This window comes from Parasteatoda tepidariorum, chromosome 2, assembly GCF_043381705.1.
Source record: "Parasteatoda tepidariorum isolate YZ-2023 chromosome 2, CAS_Ptep_4.0, whole genome shotgun sequence".
NCBI classification, from domain to species: domain Eukaryota; kingdom Metazoa; phylum Arthropoda; class Arachnida; order Araneae; family Theridiidae; genus Parasteatoda; species Parasteatoda tepidariorum.
Window position 1 is genome coordinate 13,594,989 of NC_092205.1, and position 18,862 is coordinate 13,613,850.

Here is an 18,862-nt window from a genome sequence, read left to right on the forward strand (position 1 = left end):
AATTCTTTGAGTTGATGGATATGAGCTATAGTGCAAGATGAAAGATTGCTGGAAATGCTGTAAAATCAATCAAATAATCAAAAATCCCATATGTATAATTTCTATTCGTATAAAAGAGGTTTCTAAACAGAAGGAGTTAGAAAAACAAGCAAAATTCGACGAGAAAATGTAAGTTATACAGCCGACTAAATTTTCGAATTAACGCCTACCAATGTTTAAACCTGATGCAGAAGACAAGGGAACTCCCATATTAAGTATTGGAAGAGATATGCCTTCGCGGAGGACTTTTTGTATCCCTTTATTTTAAATTAGCAATAGAAGTCAAAGATAATCTGAAGACGAAAAGGTTCTCCCGTTGTATGGCTCCTTCTTAAGAAGTAACAGAGAATTAAACAGAACAATTTCGAATTGTAAAATAACTTTTAAGAAATTTATCGGAGCATCGGAATAAGCTAAAAAAATACTGACACTATAAAAATAATTATTTAAATTACAAATAAAAGCGTACAAAACGTAAGCTTCACAATTTGTTTCAGTATCTTCAGTGAAAACATGTTTTTGACGTCTTTCAAAAATTCGAAAGTGTATACTATCGAATTCTGCAGAATTAAACAGAACAATTTCGATTCTTAAAATAACTTTTAGAAATTTATCGGAACAAGCTAAAAAAAAATACTGACAATTAAAAATAATTTTTTAAATTCCAAATAAAAGCGTGTAAAACGTAAGCTTCAAATTTTTTTTCAGTATCTTCAATGAAAACACGTTTTTGATGTCTTTCAAAAATTCGAAAATGTATACTATCGAATTCTGCCTTGAACAAATTCCAGTTTTTAAAATTACCTTTTTTTTATAAAATAAATAACAAAATCGGAATAAATACAAAATACTAAAGTAACGTCGATAAAGGGAAAGGAAAAAAAATCATGTAAGCTTGCAGACGAGGAGCAGGTATGTGGGGGTGACAGCGAATCTAACCTTAGGGGTCATGACTTTCTCAATCCTCAGCATCCCCCACCCCTCCAGCGGTGCCTTTCTGATTTATGATGACTGAGTAAATAATTATAGATGGTTCTCCACCAAATATGTATTCCAATATATATGGAGTCTGTTCCTCATAGACACACATTACTGCATGAAATCGTTTTCTCCCTCCCCGCGTTGCATGAATTGCATCTATTACGCAATTGAATACCCCACTTTTTGTTCAATTATAACTCAGTGTTTGTTTTTCCCCAACATATCACGATTTGAGGGAGAGTATTTGCTTCTTTTTTTTTTGTTCCCATATTTCTTAAGAAAAATTTGCATTTCCGGTTTTGTTTTATTTCTCCTCTTTCGATTTTGATGTGGGAAAATTGAAAGTAATGAAGTTCGTGATTAAGAAACAGTAGAAAAATAATGGTCGAAAAATGTGTTGCATTGGAAAAGCAATTAGTTGAAAGTAATTAACTGGAAATTTATTGACAAGATTGTTATTGAGTTTAAAATTTTGGAACTAATAGTACAAATTATACGTTGTAACTCGTTCTGTACAATCATAGTTTTCAATGTAATGTGTACTCCTTTTACAATATCTTTTGAAACTTTTTTTTATTCAAGGTATGTACGGTTTACCACTTTTGAAAGTATTTTATGAATTGATTATGATGATTTTTTCATTCACGTAAAGTGTTTAAGAAAGAAAGATTAACTGACTAAAATGTGTACTTACGTTGTGTAGTTTGTAGTAGAGTCCACAGGCGTTACAGACTGGTTCTCCGTTTTGGTTCCGTCTCCAGAGCGTGGTAGTGGTCGTTTTACAATTCGCGCAGCTCGTACCCGCTCTCCTCGCCGCGGACTGAAATAAATAAATAAAAAATTATTTTCAGCATGAAGCATAAACATTGTTACAAAATAATAATAATAATAATCACAAAAATAAAAATTAAATAACTTTGAAGTTCAACAAAAAAAAATTTCCAGTCTAAAACCAACCAACGAGTCCTGGTGGCTCTAAGGATCGAGCATGCGTCTCCCAATGAGGTAAACCGGGTTCGAATCCCAGCAATGGCTGGTCGATACGAATTCCACACCCGGCTCGCAATGACCACAGTTCTGACGTAAAATATCCACAGTGGTAGACGGATCATGGGTTAGATCCCCTTGCCGTTAGACGAACCATGGGAGGTTTTCGTGGTTTTCCTCTCCATGTAAATCAAATTCGGGTTAGTAGCATCAAAAAGTCCTTCACGAAGGCAAAAATTTCCTTAATACTTGATTCTAGAGTTCTGTCTCATAGATTGGGTTTGAAATTACAAGGCTACGGCATTGAACAATGGTAACCGAAAAGTCAAAATTGGATCGGCTGTTCAACGACGGTTATAAAGTAAAATAAGGAAAACAGCAACCAACAAAACAATTTTCTTGTGGAATAATAAAATGATACTCCAATAGAATGAAAATCTTAAGAACAACCTTACGAAATAAATTAATAGCTGGTGAATTAAAAAAAAGGCTAAAAATAAAAATTGAAAAGTAAAAACTTTATCTGTGTTTTGATACGAGATTATAAGTAGATGCATTTAAAACACTTATTATTCTATCCGTGTATTTGCTTAGACTTGACCACACAAATCTTGAGAAGAGACGGTGATATAATTTTCCTCAGGAAGAAAAGTCACTAAATATTTTCCATTTCTATTTAAATTGTTTACTTCGAAAGTGACGTAAATCCAACATTTTACAAAAACAAATAAAGAAATAAACTATTTAATCATTTCTTTTATTATTGTAAAGTAATCGTGTCATTAAGATTATCTTATTAGAAAAGCAATAGCAATTTTGACATTCATAATTTTTTTTTTCTTATTTCATTTTTCTTCGAAATTTAACTAATATTATGTTTTTAGCATCGAAGTAGATTGTACTTTTTTATTGCTTTTTAGGTATTTTATTTATTCAGGTAAAAATTACAATATTGGACCAGAATAAATTTCTTTATTTGAAATAATAACTTGAAAAACTAGTAACGGTTCTAAAATTGTTTGAAAAAGTTAAGAGAAAATATAAATTCCTCTTCAATATAGTTACATTTACAATATTATTATTAACTGAAGTTTTTTTTATAAAAAAAACGTGGTATGCAAGAAATAATAACACGTATTCAACATTTTTATTAGCTGGATATAAAACTGGAATTATTTAGTATTTTAATTAACTGTCAATAGTATCTAAAATGTAGTTTAATTTTCAAAGCACCCACACATTTTAAGAATTAAATGATACACAGGGGTGAATGTAAGTTCAAGGAGCCAACCTACACATTTTTTTTATTTCGGAAATCAGACATTTAAATTGTGGAAGCTAATTATTTCAGTTTTCGAAAATTATCCATTCTCATTAAATATAGCCTTGTCTACAGTTTCCCATAATTCCCCCACTTTGGCGAATCTTTTTCCTGTCTGAATGTGTCTGTCACGTTTATTTTTAATGCACCGTTTTTCTTTGATTTTTTTTTTACTCATTTCTTCGAATTTTTTATTATACTTAAGTGTCATGTCGTCATTTAAATACTTAATTGACAACATGACATCAATAAAAAATTCGTTTGAATAACGGTCAGAAATAAATCATATAATGAAACGTTATATAGCGTATTCTGCTTTCACTGCCATTAATATATATTTTTTTAATCTTAGTCAAAAAAGAATGGGATCACATTCATCACCTAGGACAAGAAGAAACAAAAACGTTGTCGAAACATGTAGAATTACTAGAGAGGAAGGCGAAATGTCTTCAAAACCAGTTTAATTGCTCTGTGAAACTTGGTGCTTTTAGAAATTGCCTTTTTGTTTTTCTCGGTGATCAAACAAGTTTTGATGTTTTCAACCCCGCTTTTCTCACCAGGTTCACTTCACTTTGATATAATTTTTGTTTGTTCTTCGTTTAAATACTTATCGGTGATTTTAAATATTAAAAAAAAAAAAAAAAAAAAAACTGTTTGCAGACGCAATAACTTCTAAATTTTCCGCCCGATTTCTCCAAAAAATTTAACAACATGAAGAATTCATCATTGAGGCATACATTCATGTTGCTGAAATTACATTTTTTTTAAAATAATTATTTAAACAACAAGAAATAATTATGTAAGATTTGTATATTTTTAAAAAGCGAAAGAAAGCGAAAGAAAAAGAAAACTCCGTCATTAGACTTTACTTTTTCAGAAAATTTTTACAAGGGGGGGGGGAATAACTTTATCCAACCATGTTAAAATGAACTCATGAAATCAAATCTTAAAATCAAATCTGCAACTGTGAATAAAAACTCCATCAGATTTTCAAACTATTTGTACCATTTTTACTCTCACCGAATTTGTTGTCAGTAGATGGGAACAATTACGTGAGTTGAAAGCCAAGAAAAAGCATTTGGCGTCAACCATTAATTTCTTATATCCGAAACTCATAAAGAACTTAAATCTTAACTCGAGTTCAGCCATTAGAAAAGATCAGAGAAATTTAAGAGTTTTTTAAGGCGTTAAAAAGCTGTTGCTACCACATTTCTAGGCGTACGTTCTTGAACGTGTTACGAAGCACAAAATAATGTTCACATACATGTAAGACCACAAGCAGAATTTTTCCTTTTTTCTACACCGAGCTATTAGATCACAATTGTCACACATATTTCAGAACTAAGAGCTTCATCCTACACTAATATAATTAATGGGATTTCAACAAGCTTAGTATGTTATAATAACCAGAGGTAAAATCCAGAAATATGATCTGCAGCAATTAGAAGTGGCGTATATTTTTATGTCTATCGATTTGACAAATTAGTCTATGGAATTTGCAGTTTAATAAGTCAGTAGCTCTGATAAGATATATTAAATGAAGAAAATTTTAATTATTTTCTTAATAGTCATATAATAATTATTATGTTTACATAATCATGATACTGTTATATAAATATTATATTGCTATACATTTGTCTCATAAATATTGTGTAAATATATTTTAATAATATTTTTAAAATATTAATTATTAAATAACAATTAGTTGCCATATAATAGTTATTATTTTACAATCGTCGTTAATCACCCAACCAAATTTTGAGTTTATGACTACCAGTGTACAACTCCTTAACCTTGTAATTTTGAACCCAATCCAGACGACAAGGGAACTCCTGCTTCAAGTATTAGGGGAAATTTGATGGATTCTGATGGAACTAATCCTTACTTGCGTTACCTGGTTAGGAGAAAACCACGAAATCCACTAATAGTTAGCCTAAGGGAAAGAGGACTCTAACCTATGATCCTTCTACCACTGATGATATTTTACGTCAGCACTGTAGTTGGTGCGAGCCGGATGCGGAATTCGTATCGACCAGCCATCACTGAGATTTGAATTTCGTTCACTTCATTGATAAGCGAGCGCTTTATACCCCGAGCCACCTAGGCTCAATAATTATTACTGTTGTATAATTATGCTGTTGTATAATTATGCTGTTTTACAAATGTTTTATAACAGTTACTGTGAATATCTAATTATTTTATTTTTATGTAAATAAGTTTTTGCTATCAATAAATTATCTAAAACGTTAGCTTCAAAGCTTTTGCAAGAAAAACTAAACAAATAAATACTAATAAAAATCGATATCTGTAATTATTTGACTCTGATTATTAAGAAAGAGATCACGCATAAATTGATTTTTGTTTCGTTCAGCACTTATAAGCACTTTCAAGATTTTATTTGCATCATTCGTTTAAATACATATATCAAATTTTTCATGTCAGCAAACTGTAAGCAGTTTCCAATTTAATATTGCTATACGTGACAAATAATACTGTAAAAACCAATGATAAATTTTACCTAATTAGTTATATTAGTATTGCATAGTATAGATTTGGTGAAAAAAATGTTATAAACATTAAAAAACAGTATTATTATTATTATTTTTTCTTACTTAACTAAATGTATAACTATTTCGGTAGTTTATGTTTAACTATTTCGCTATATTCTCCATATTTTCTCGAAAGGCAACGTGAGGCAGATTAACTAACGTAGACATAAGTTATAATGAAATAAACATTTCTAATTAAAAAAAAGAAGAAAAAACGCGCTAGAAGTGAGGAAAAAAATACAAATTCAGGACGTTATATAGACGTATTTCATTTGAGTCCTTTCAATGAAAAAGTTTTTTATTTTTTTTATTTCGGGGTAAAGGGAGAGAAAGCTAGGCGACGCCGTAACGTCGCTTTCAAAACTCCTGTCAAAGATTATCCAACCGTAAAACGACAGCCAAACGGATCTATTTGTGCCCCCCTATCTTTCTTGTCAACCCCTGCAAACTCAGGATAAGCAACGTATGGAATAAAAATAATCAGTTACAGGTGATTTCTCTGAAACAATCCTTGTAACATAGTATTAATCGAGTGCAACTATTAGTATCGTGGGTGAAGTTTCTATTAATATGATCCTTCTAACCAACTTTTAATCGGATGCAAAGATAAGGTACTGTGGGTGAATTATTTATTTATTTCTTATGCAATCCTTGTCACACAGTATTAATCAAATTTAAAAATAATGTATTGTTAATGATTTTTTTAATACTATCTTTGATGCAGATCAATCGAATGTAAGACTGTATTAATGGGTGAAAATTTTCAATAGTTATTCCAGTTTCTAGATTCCCGAGTTCCGCACACACACATAAGCTGTTCTTAGCGAAAACTTTCAGAAAAGATCCAAAAGTTTTGTTCTTTTATGGCCGAATTTGAACTTGAAAAAAAGCTGTGTACTACATCATCTTATTATTTTGAAATTGTTTCTTAATTTTCGTTTCAAGTATATGCTTTTAAAAGATGTTGCATAAAAATAAAATGAAAAGTATATTCAAATATTAAAACCACACGATTCGTATATCATATATTCATGTATAACTTAGTCTGATCTTATTTAAAAATATGAAAATCTTATTTAAATATATGACATTAAATTATTTCAACGATCTCTGGGGATGAATATACTATGAGGATTTTGGAAGGAAAGAAGGTTTGAAGTGCATTTCGTAGCAAACAATCCACGTGTAACCTTAAACCTATCTTTTGGCTGCAAATCAATGCGTCAAGAATGCTATAACGCAAGCAATTAAAATGGGTGTTAGGGATTCGTGGATAACGCCAATTAAAAGTTTCTGGCCAAAGAAATAAAGGCCAAATAGAATTTATTTTTGTTTTTATAATGACAACGTGTAAACTTAAAACCTAATTTACTGAAACTCTCTAAAATGTCACTAGTCACTACATCCATTCTTGAATAAGACCGTACAGTTTCAGACTACCCTAAAACAAGTTGTCGCCTGGATATGATGAGGCAGCTGTATTCTAAACCGTCTAAGAACAAATAAAACTACAATTTGTTTCATCTTTTCCCATCTACACAGTGGCAGGTAATAAGGAATCCAGCCTGCCAATTTAGGTAGTTCTGGGGTGTGAAAGAAAAGAAAGGAAGAAAAAAAAAGGTATTTTTCTTCTGCTGATGAGAACCCTGTTTAGACACCAAAGAGGCTGTTGTACCACCCGTAGAGATCCGTCCACAAACAAAAGCTATCCGCAAACAAACCCGTCACGGGAGACAAAAGATAAATGATGGACCCGACTTCGCTCATCGCACCAAAAATAATTAAGGTCAACCTAAAAAATACCAACCAACCTAGCTGTGACCTTTTTTATTCCATCCCTTTGCAAAGGTGCTGGCCATACACTCATCGCTTTTTTGTATATTAGGAGGTTGCTAATTGCTGTTGAGAAGCTACAAGCCTGATCAAGTTCAAGACAAGCATCTCTTGCGGTTAATTGATGGTACATTGTACCCTCCCATTTCTGCGTTATTTCTTTTTCTTAATATTTTTTTTCTTATTTTTAATCTTGCATAAGGAGGAAAAAAGATCCGCAGGGTGTGAACCAGGGTTTTGCAAAATCACTTTTGCTAACACATTTTCTTCGGCACATTTATTTATTTATTAAGTTTTTTCGTGTAGGTATTCTTTTCTCATTAAAAATGAATCTTAAGTAAATTCATTTTATGGTTTCTGACAGGTACATGAATATTCATTTACAGATCTGCATAAATTTAATAAAAGTTGTGAATAATTTGGATTCGAAGTATCTGTAATCGAATTGTGTATATCTACGGCTCGGGGCAATATAGTGATGAGCCTTATTTTGTCTCAAAGTGACAATATATTATGAAGCTGTCCTTATTATTGCGTCCAAAAAACTACTTTAATTGTTTCCAAAATTTCCAGGAGAAAAATGATCAGGAACATTTTATTGCTTACATATTCATGATGCCTATTATATATATATAGTATATATATCAGGGTTTCCGCTACGGTAGCTTTTTTCGCAAAATGCGAAAAGACCCCTCANTATATATATATATATATATTGCAAGTTTATAGAGTAAAACTATTAATTATTCACACATTATTAAGTTTTACAATTTTGCATAAATGGGTGTTTAGAAAAAGCTTGGCTTGTTATAATTATTCTTAAAAGCTTAGATATTTTTAATTATTGCAACAACAAAAAAATTCCGTGATGGTGTTTAATTGAAATTGAAATGAAGGATTTTATCAAAATTCAAAGTAACTGATGCGGCGAGGTTCTGAGTTACATTAAGAAAATTGAGTTTTTTGATAAAAAGTTTTCAGTCTTATATAACCTTGATTTACTTGAATACGTAATTGCATTTTGGAAATCTTAGTGGTTGATCTAAGTTGAGTGTTTTCGAAGTGAAAGAAGGTTGCAAGTGCGTTAAACAGCGAACTTTGAATGACTATTTTAGAAAGCTTCCCTTTCGGCTGAATATTAGTACTCCAAATTAGCGACCGTTACGATGCGAAAAACAGATCAAGATATAAACTTTAACGTTTATTCATACAACAGAATCTTTAACCATTTTCGACATTTCGGTTTGTAACATAGATTCATTTTTGTAATATCAACTTAAAGATAATTAATTTTTTTTCCCGAATTTAGAAAACCAAAAAAAAGAAAAAAGAAAGCACACAAATCCAATGAAATACTTGACCATCTAGTTTTACTAAATAAGCTAAGCTGAAAAATCGATCGAATTATATTTAAACTTATTTGCAAAAAATAACACGAAAGAGAATTATACTTTCAACTGGTCTCATCGTGACTGGAGGGGAAAAAAATAAAACTAGTCAATATTTTTCTAATTCAATTACTTCATTCCACAAAACGTTCGTAATTGTTTCATAAACGATGCGAATTGAGTATGTTGATTTTTCTGTTGATATGAATCATCGTACTTTCATCTTGGTCACTGACTTGTGAGAAAGGCGGGGATGATAAGTATCACGATAAAAGTTATCGAAAAATACCAGTTTCTTTTGAAAAGTGAATGGGTGTGAACATTTGATTATTACATATAAGTCTCCGGCAGAAAAGAATACAGACTGCAAATATATATTTAAAAAAAAATATGTATACATATCATACACGTGATATAAAGTACGAATTCCGATTGGGCTCAGATTGCAAGACGATCTATTTACATGGAAAAGGTTGGAGATGGTCTTATTAGCACTATCTCTCCATTCCACCCTGCCCCCCTTAGAAAAAAAGGGGGTAAAATGATTGGGGAAAAGAACAGTAGTGTGAGAACAGGTCCTAACGAGGTGATAATAGGGCTTGTATTCGCAAATAATATTTCTGGATAGGCGCCTTTGTCTGAGAAGATAAGGTGGGCTTGCCCAAAACGTCCGTAACTAAGAATGATCTATCGTTGGGCAAAGAGCGAAAAATATGGAATGAAAAAAAATATATACAAAAGTTGGGGGGTCGTAAAGATAAGGGGAAAGGCAGGGCGTGAAGTTTGCCACCCCTTTCCCCCAGCATCGTTCATTTTCATCTAAAGATTTAGCTCATTCTCGCATCCTTATGCTGAATACCACACGTGCAATTATGAACCACGAAATTTCTGAAGCTTTCGGACAAACCCACCGCATGTCCATCATGGGTATGAAAAACCGGCTCTAAGATAACCTCTTTTCGTCACTCACTCCCCCCCTACTTCCAATCAAAGAAGAAAAAAATTCTCAGCTTCATTTTTTGGGCATCTCTAAACCTCACCCTTTCAGATGAGTCTTCCTTGCGCAACGCGTTTTTGCAAAATAAAAGGGGTTAAAATCAAGGGAATACATTTTCATTTCAGAATGAAATAAAATTCCCTCACTTCTATAGTTGAATACACTCCTGAAATTGTATACATGAAAAAAATCAAGCTTTTTAGACACTTATAGCTTTATGTATATTTTATGAAGCAAATAATTTCTTTTTTTTTTGTTAGGTTAAAAATAGAACGAAAATAAGAAACAGAACCAGAGAAAAGTTTTTGGATGTACTCCATAAACTCATATTAATACACCGTAAGACAGTTTGGATTGCGTTGAACCCTAATATCGTTTAAATTTGCTGCAGCATTAATATAATATTTAGTTAAAGTATATGATGGTGAAATTTAACTCTTGATTACACGATACAATACAATGGTTTAACCTGATTGGAAACAAGATTCATATTAAAGTTGCATGCTATTATGGAGCAAAGTACAGGTTTTATGGTTTGACGTTTAATATTTTTCTGTGAAAAAATCCACATGTTCGACACCTTACGCGGGAAGGATATATTTTGGTTTGCCATTGAAGCATAGGCGTGTGAGAACTGCTGATTTAGGCACTAAGTTCTATTTAACCCCAAAAAATTACTTGCAAATTTCTAAAATAATTTAAATCAAATTTAAAAAATTTCAATCCTGAAATAAAGCTTTGACTTAATTATGAAGCGATTGCATATTTTTCTTGACAAAAGTAGGAGGGATTCCAAAATAATATAAAATTCACTCCTGCAATATTTCAACGCTTATATATAAATAGATGGACGGCGCATAAAGTCATATTTTTTAAGCATATAGTCACTAATTCAAAGGAAAAGCGAGACTTCTACATTATCATCCTGAAAATTAAATAATCAAAGAGGACTGAATTTTTTCTGGCAAAAAACCAATAAAAAACATTTTATCGAAACATAGATAAATCCTAAGTCATTATACATGAAAACAGGTAAATCATTAGTCATTATATCTGAATTTAAAGAAATTTCTGTCTGGAACAAAGCAACTCAAAAGTAATTTTGTTTGAAAATGAGAAAATCAAATGGAATTTTGTTTGAAAATGAGTGAAACAAAAGGAATTTTGTTTGAAAATAAGTAAACCGTCAGCCATTATGTATGAAAACAGGTATATCATAAGTCATTTTGTCTGGAAATCAGTAAATCATAAGTCATTATATCTGAAAATAGGCAAGACTAAAGACATTTCTGTCTGAAACTGGGCAAATCAAAAGGAACTTCGTTCGAAAATGATCAATCAAATGGAATTTTGTTTGAAAATGGGCGAATCAAAAGGAATTTTGTTTGAAAATGTGCAAATCAAGAGGAATTTTGTTTGAAAATGGGCGAATCAAGAGGCATTTTGTCATTATAAATGAAGTAATTAGTTACTATTCCAAGTTCAGTAGAGAGAAGGTAGCCTTAGAGAATTCAAATATAGCGTGCAAGAAAAGAAATCCTTCATAGCGTGTGAAAAACGAGCGGCACTCAACAAAGTAAATGTTATGAATTCTTTTCCACGATTTTCAATTTTCATTTGCCATTGCAATTAAGGGATCCGCCCATCATTTCTCACGGGGTAAAAAATATCCCACGAGCCTCAAGTGGTTGCGATAAATCGCCAAATATGCCAACACTTATTAACCTGATGTCAACCGAGTCGCTTGCGGCTGAGAAGATGGAGTGTTGGGCGGGAAAAAAATCACTGATAGCTCAACGAATAATTTTTAACTAGGCACTTTTTACTGTTTGTTTATTCGAATTTTTTTTTTCTCGTTTGTCTTAGACATTCTATTATCTGTTAATAAGCTGCTTCATATCGATACTTTATTACTTTTCATTGTTATTTTCAACAGCGTCGAGATAAAAATGACATTTAGCTTAACGCTATAACGTCATTTTCGTTTATTTATTTATTTTTATCGTTCCTACTATCCTTCCCAGATAACACAAATAGAAGCTACTTTGCCAAATTATGATGCTCTACTTTTTTTATACGATTACGAAAGACAGCTAAAGGAGCTGCACTGAAAATTTAGCATTAGCGCATTTTTTTTACACATTATAATTTTCAGAAAATGCAAGAAAGAAAAATGAGTAGTTAGTTAGACAAAATGTAATTTTTTATTTCTTTCACAATTTAATACATTGCTGTCAAAAATAATAATATTTGGAAAAAAAAATCGAATGAAAAGTTAAGAAGTCTCTTTCGACCTAATCGAGCTCAATTGTCATCAAAGTAGAGACAGAAGGGTAAAATTCTAATTATGCTTTTATAATTATAATTTTATTAAATTTTCGCAAACAAACTGATATCGGCAATATCCTTCAAAGTACATAAAACACAAGACCCTCACCCTATAACAGAATGTTTTGAAAAGAAAAGTAGTTTAGTTTAAGTACAAAGATTTTTTCAGCAGAACAGAAAACAGTTTTTATCAGTTTTTAACTATAGTTAAAGTAAATAAATTAAAATAATATCTAAAAATCAGACAATTGTACAGTATTTAATTACCTATCTAAAATTAATATCCGCATTTTTCACGTTTAATATTGGTTTACATTTTATTTTTGCCGTTTATAGAAGAAAGAAAAAAAACCATCGAAGTTTTCATAAAGTCTGATAAATCGACGTCTTTTGTATTTCACCTCTTTTGAAAAATATTTTGCAGTTGAAAACTGCAACTTCAAATGCCAAATAATACTAGTTTGAATAATCATCATATGAATAAAAACATCAAACGAACGGAAATCAAATATTTAACCTAAAATTAAAGATGGCAACGGAAGATGTGTCTTAATAAACAGGAATGGCGTCATAAGTTAAGTATCACCAAGGTAAAAGTATTATCAAGATTAACAAATTAATTTTTGTCATTAAGTTATATTTTTTCTCTTGCATATTGTCAATTGGTTGCTCCCAGCACTTCAAAATAAGCAATATTTAATTTTATACAATCCATCATAATTAATTTTGTTTCACCTTCGCCAAAACGAAATTCTTTATTTCCAACTTAGAGAATGGCTCTCTCGTTACAAACAATCGCGTCATCAAATAAATGCGCATTTAATTACTCGCGCCCCGTTATCTGAGTGTGCGCCCCAGCTCTTAATTTGCAACAGGAATCATTCTTGATGCGGTTGTTTATTTTGTCGGGAGGTAAAATCCTTTTGTTGCTGAATGCAAAGAGCTCTCAATTCTGTTATCTCTCCTCTGAAATTTCCGCTGCAAGGCATATCCGTTGTCCAGTTGGTCCTTAGAGCCACAACTCATTTATCATAATTTGAAATAGAAGTTCCGTTTTAAATTCAACGACCAAAAGGTTAATGATGAAGATGGTAAATTAATTACAAGTCGGATTCTTTCGCATACTTACTGAGGATACAATTCAAATGAAAGTTATTAATGTTTTTAACACTATTGTAAACAATTTTTAAAAATATCATATGGAAATTGAAAAGAGAAGATATTAACATGATTTAAACCTAAAAATATTTTTTTTTCAAAAATATTTTGCAAAGATGTGCCTTTGCAGCGAAGATTGCATGTTCGAAATGTGAGTGATTAGTGAAATTGATTGTGGGGAGGGTGGAGCTCAATTGGTGAAGTCGTCACTCTCACCGCTTATGGAGAGCCGGAGATTGAGAGTTCGATCTTTGGCAGCCGATAAAACCAGCACGCGTAAGCTGCTAGGTGCGCTGTAAATCTGCCATGACTGAAAGTTCCCTCGTAGGTTGTGGAGTAAAAAATAGGAGAGAGGGGTAGCAGTTCAGGCTCTGTACATGTCGCCTGACCGTGGTCGAAATTATGTGTTATTCCTACCATAACTATTAAAAGATAGATCCTTGAAAAATGAAGCCAAGTGCTCTGCCATGTTAGGGAGTATGGAGAATGGTTTAAGACAAATAGAGTGTTTGTTCCTAACTTTCCAGATAAAATTTTTCTCCTAAAATGCCTCCAGTTTTATACAAAAGATGGGCTAGATTTTGTTTTGTTCTACGGTAACTTAAGTTAGACAATTCGATTTTTTAACGGACGTTAAGCAGTCAATCCATATTAAATCTTATTGCAAATACTCAATTCCATAGTCTAGTAATTTTGAAACTAATCCGAAAGATAAGGTGACTCCTAGATCAAGCATTGAAATAAATTCACCTTCGTAGAAGATCTAATTGAATAAAAGCCCAAATTTGCATTACACGTAGAGATATATCACGCAAGCCTCACACGGACAGTTCGACATCAAGATAATTTAAACCCACGATTCATCCACTTTTTTACTTTGCGCACATTAAGCGTTAAGATTTTTTACGCGATTGTCAGAAAAGAATTTAGTTTTTCATCTGTAAAAAATTCGTATTGCTAAATTGTCGACGACGAAAATATATAAAAATTCATAATAGAGTTCGAAATGAAATATTTAAAAAAAAAAAAGCTAATTGAAAAACTCATACAATATTTCATAAATGGCATCAGATTTAAACTACATCCACTTATTTTCAGAGCCTATTGATTACTTTCTTTTTTTTTAGAAAATGATAAATTAGATACCTGCAAAATGAGTTTTCAGTTTATTCATAATAAGACTTGTTCCTTTGTTATAACATTATTAATCGATTAGGTCATTGTTATTTCCATAGCAATTCGACAAACGAGTTAGTTTACGACAGTAGAAATTACATAAAGGGAAATTAAACTCGGTATATACAGCAGGAACTGTATTCCCCACTTTCATTTTAAATCTCATCTCACGTCTCGTTATTAAAGTAATTAGGTAAATCATAAAAGAACGAATGAACACTCACGTTTGAATTCAGAAAAATAGATTAAATGAAGAGAAAGCAAATAAAGCGCAATAAGAAATCATCCTTTGACCTTCTGAATAAATGATCAAACATATCATCGGACATACGGCCTGAGGCTCTATCTTCTCACGGACGGGCACGCACACCTTCCAAAGAAAAAAAAATATTCGAAAAGGTGCGCCAACCCCCCTTTACGCTGTATCTCGGGGGAGGGAGGTTTTGTAGAAGAATCAAAAGCCCAATTACACCCCGAAGTTATTAGGTGTGCTTATTGGTTTTAGAAGCGAGGAATTATGCTCTGCGTGGTGGAAAATCGAACGTTATGATGATCCCCCAACTGGATGCTTGTAATGCGGGGATGTGTATATAAAAAGCGACGTTTCAAATTTATGTCGTAATCTATCTACGGGTAATCTTCGAAGATTGGATAAATTGATGGGGATGGATTAGAAAACACCAGAAATATTTTTTCTTTATTTTTCTCTTTCGTAAAGCTGAAATCAGGTTCCGCTTGATATTTAGAGCTGTGATTTTCGCACAAAAAAATGAGCTCGGCATGTTTTATGTGAAATAATTATTTATTGATATTTTTTTTTTTGCCGGGATGAGGAAAAATTAAAAAAAAAATTGGCATACGTGGATTTTTTAGCATCCAATATCATGTTTTGAAACTTGATAAGATTTTTTTTTTTCCGTTTGTTTTTTCCATCTTTTAGATTTGAAAGTATTTGTATTTAATATTTAAAATTCGAAAAAAAAAACATACAAATTTGCATTTTGAGGAATGAGAAAGAAAGCAGTAAAACAAAACAGCAAAAAGATTATAATCTTCAGTCCACACCATTCTATTCGCACAATAGTCCTTTTTAATATAGTATCAATATAGCCAAAGCAAAATATATCAATACAATAGTGTGAAGAGCGCACACACAAAAAAAAGGAAGCAAACCGTTCTGAAAATAAAGCTAGAGCACAGACGTCTATTTTCGCTTCTAATTTATCTTGCTATGTGTGCATCTCGCTTCTAATTTTATATTTTTCTGAAATTTTGTTGCGAAAATACTTTTTCTTATTCTCTTTTAAAAACATTTTTCCTTTTTTTTCCCTCATTGTTTAATTTTTATTTTTATCTTATAATATGAGTTCTATATACTTGTAACTTTAAAGTTAATTTAAATCTTAAATACCTAATTTTTCTTTGTAAATTTCTCTTTTGGAGAATATTGTATTAAATAATTGTTCCTTCAAATACAATCAAAATTAATGCACGAAACCTTTTTTTCTTTTTACGACATGCGATCGTATAATTGCACATTAGAGAAATTTTGCATTGGGTACGTTTGGTGTTAACCATACCGCTAACCCTAATTGACATCGCGATTTGTAGAGGAATTTTCGCGCATACGCTGTGAAACTCAAATAGCGTTAACATTAGAGTTAGGTGTGGCCTTGCAAAATCTCTATAATAAAAATTTTTGTTTATTTCAACGCTGACAAGTGTTTCTAACGTGTTTTTTTAAGGAAACAGTTCCCAATTTAGTCTTATCTTAGTTTTACTTACTGACTTTAAGATTTACTGACGTACTTTATAGTAAAATTTAACAACAAAAAGGCTAAACACACGTACGAAAAATATGCAATCGATACTAAGAAAAACCTCTCAAATTTGTGGTTTTAACAGTTATTTGATGGGAATACTGTGGCGATGTTTGTAGCGGTATAAACTATTCGATGAAATCGACTTAATTTGCGTGGATGATTTGCATGAAAGGATTTGCGTGTTCGTACGAAGCATCCTGTTTTTTTGAGGTGCTACCAGAGAAAGAGTGAAAGCCGTCCAGAATTATTTCAATTTCGGGCAACATAATCCCATTGTGAAAATGGTTAAGGCTCATTAGTGACTGGCCATCGCTCATCATTTAGTGATGGAGGGTAGTGCACGCGATGACAGACTGGAGTTCGAAACGGATCAACAAACTTTGTTTGTTGGAGAGTTTGTCTCAGAATTATTCTTTATCAGATTTGTCACGCACTCAATATTAAATTTTTTTTTCTTCTTCCACTTTATGAAATTCATGACAAATGAATTCATAAAGACCATGATAAATGACGGACTCCTGTATGCAGATTCGGTAAATCTAGTTAGCTAACACTGTTCAAAGATTAGATTGCTTGATAAAAAAAAAAGAAGATAGCTATCTCATTCAATTATCCTGCCTATCTGTTTTGCTTTTGTTTATGTTTGAGATTTGCTATTTGTTTAGAGTTAACAGTTAACTTCAATTATTTTTAAATGAATGAAATAAATTTAAAAATAATAATTTACATGTTTCAAAAAATGAATTTTTTTTTTTAGAAAAATTTAGAATAATATATTATTAGATCTAATTTCCCTTTAGAAAAAACTTCTCTACAAAGCGTTTAGAACTCGATTTGAAAACTATAAATTTTTTTAGAAGAATTCATGTGCACGCTGAGAAATTTTTTTTTAGTTAAAACCATCAGAAAATAGTAAAATTTGGCGTGTTTCTGGCTCCATTGGGGTACCAGAAAGAAAAAAAATTTTTTGTTTTTTCGTCGAAGTGCTTTACTAACGATTTTGGTAAAATTAACAACTATGGTTTAATAATGGGAGATAAAATTTTATAAATGTCATAAAATTTGGTAATTTTACCGTGATACCTTAGAGAATGACATAAAATCCGTTTATTCGGTTAAATTAACTTTACAGTTTTGTATTTTTTTACTGAATGTGTAGTAATAAGGACTATAATTTTGAAAACCAGAATTTCCGGTAAACCGTAAAACCATATGAACAGAAAAATTACTACATGTGGTTTAAATACCGCTGATTTCATTAACTAGGATTACGCGTTTATTTTACCAGAAATGTCATAACCTTACAATACGGTAATTTTACCATAAATTTTTTCTTCATTCAGGAACAGTTTATTTGCGAATTGGTGCATTTTAAAATACTTTGGAAAAATCTGGAAATCTTAACTTAGTAAACTATTTAAGAAGACTTAATTTATTTTCCTCTAGAATTTGAAAGTGCCATTAACCATGTTTAAGAACCTATAGATGCAAATCTAAGTTCTTTTCAAATACACAATTGAAAATTTCATCGTAATTTTTATAGACGGCTAAGAGATATTCGATTTTTAAAAAAAAAAAAAATTTCTAGACCAACAGATTTTCAAACCCTGTTTTGAATTTTTTTTAAGATTTTTGCTACAGGTATTTTTATTTAAGTTCATAATTGAGTTCAATCAAATAAACTCATTAAAAAAAAACCAGAAATAATTAAAACTCAATATTTATAGATTTAAAATCGATTTATCAAATTAAAGTACAGCTTTGTTTCATGAGTATTAATCATTTAGAACTTTTTGTTGGAAGGATTGAATTCACAAAATAATGAGTGTGTACCATGTGTTTTGTCTTCACTTTTGCACAAATAAATAAATCATTAAAAAAACGAGCATTAACTTAATTATTGGTCGCTCTTCTGGAAAAATCTAAAGGAAATTCTTTATAATAACAAAATCTTCATAAACAAATGCCTGGTGATATTTTAGTTTTCTAAGGAAAAACTGAATTTTAAAAAACGCCAAATAGTTTTTAGAAGAGTCATTAGTTTCGTTAGTTGTAATGTTAATCTATTTCTATAGAACATAGGAAACAAAACTGGCAAGAATTTCCTCTATCATCTCGTGACTAAAGTAAATTTAATCTGGAATCAGAGCTCGACATTCGACACCTGAGACTGTTTTCCTGACACGTTTATTTTCTTCTTTCTTTGAAAAACCGAAACTTTTGCATTTTGCACGGTTAGTAAAGATGAAACTTCATTAACGGTTCGTCTTCGAAAAATTAGA

At 31.3% G+C, this 18,862-nt stretch overlaps 1 protein-coding gene across 14 annotated transcripts in view; it reads right to left on the minus strand.

Annotated features, from left to right (window-relative positions):
- Window positions 1-18,862, minus strand: part of LOC107448880 (endothelial transcription factor GATA-2-like) — a 313,302-nt gene that overhangs the window by 23,716 nt on the left and 270,724 nt on the right. For all 14 annotated transcript variants that reach the window (XM_071187723.1, XM_071187711.1, XM_021147696.3 and 11 more), the window contains 1 exon segment: window positions 1,715-1,840. In XM_071187723.1, coding sequence (XP_071043824.1) covers window positions 1,715-1,840 — 126 coding nt within the window.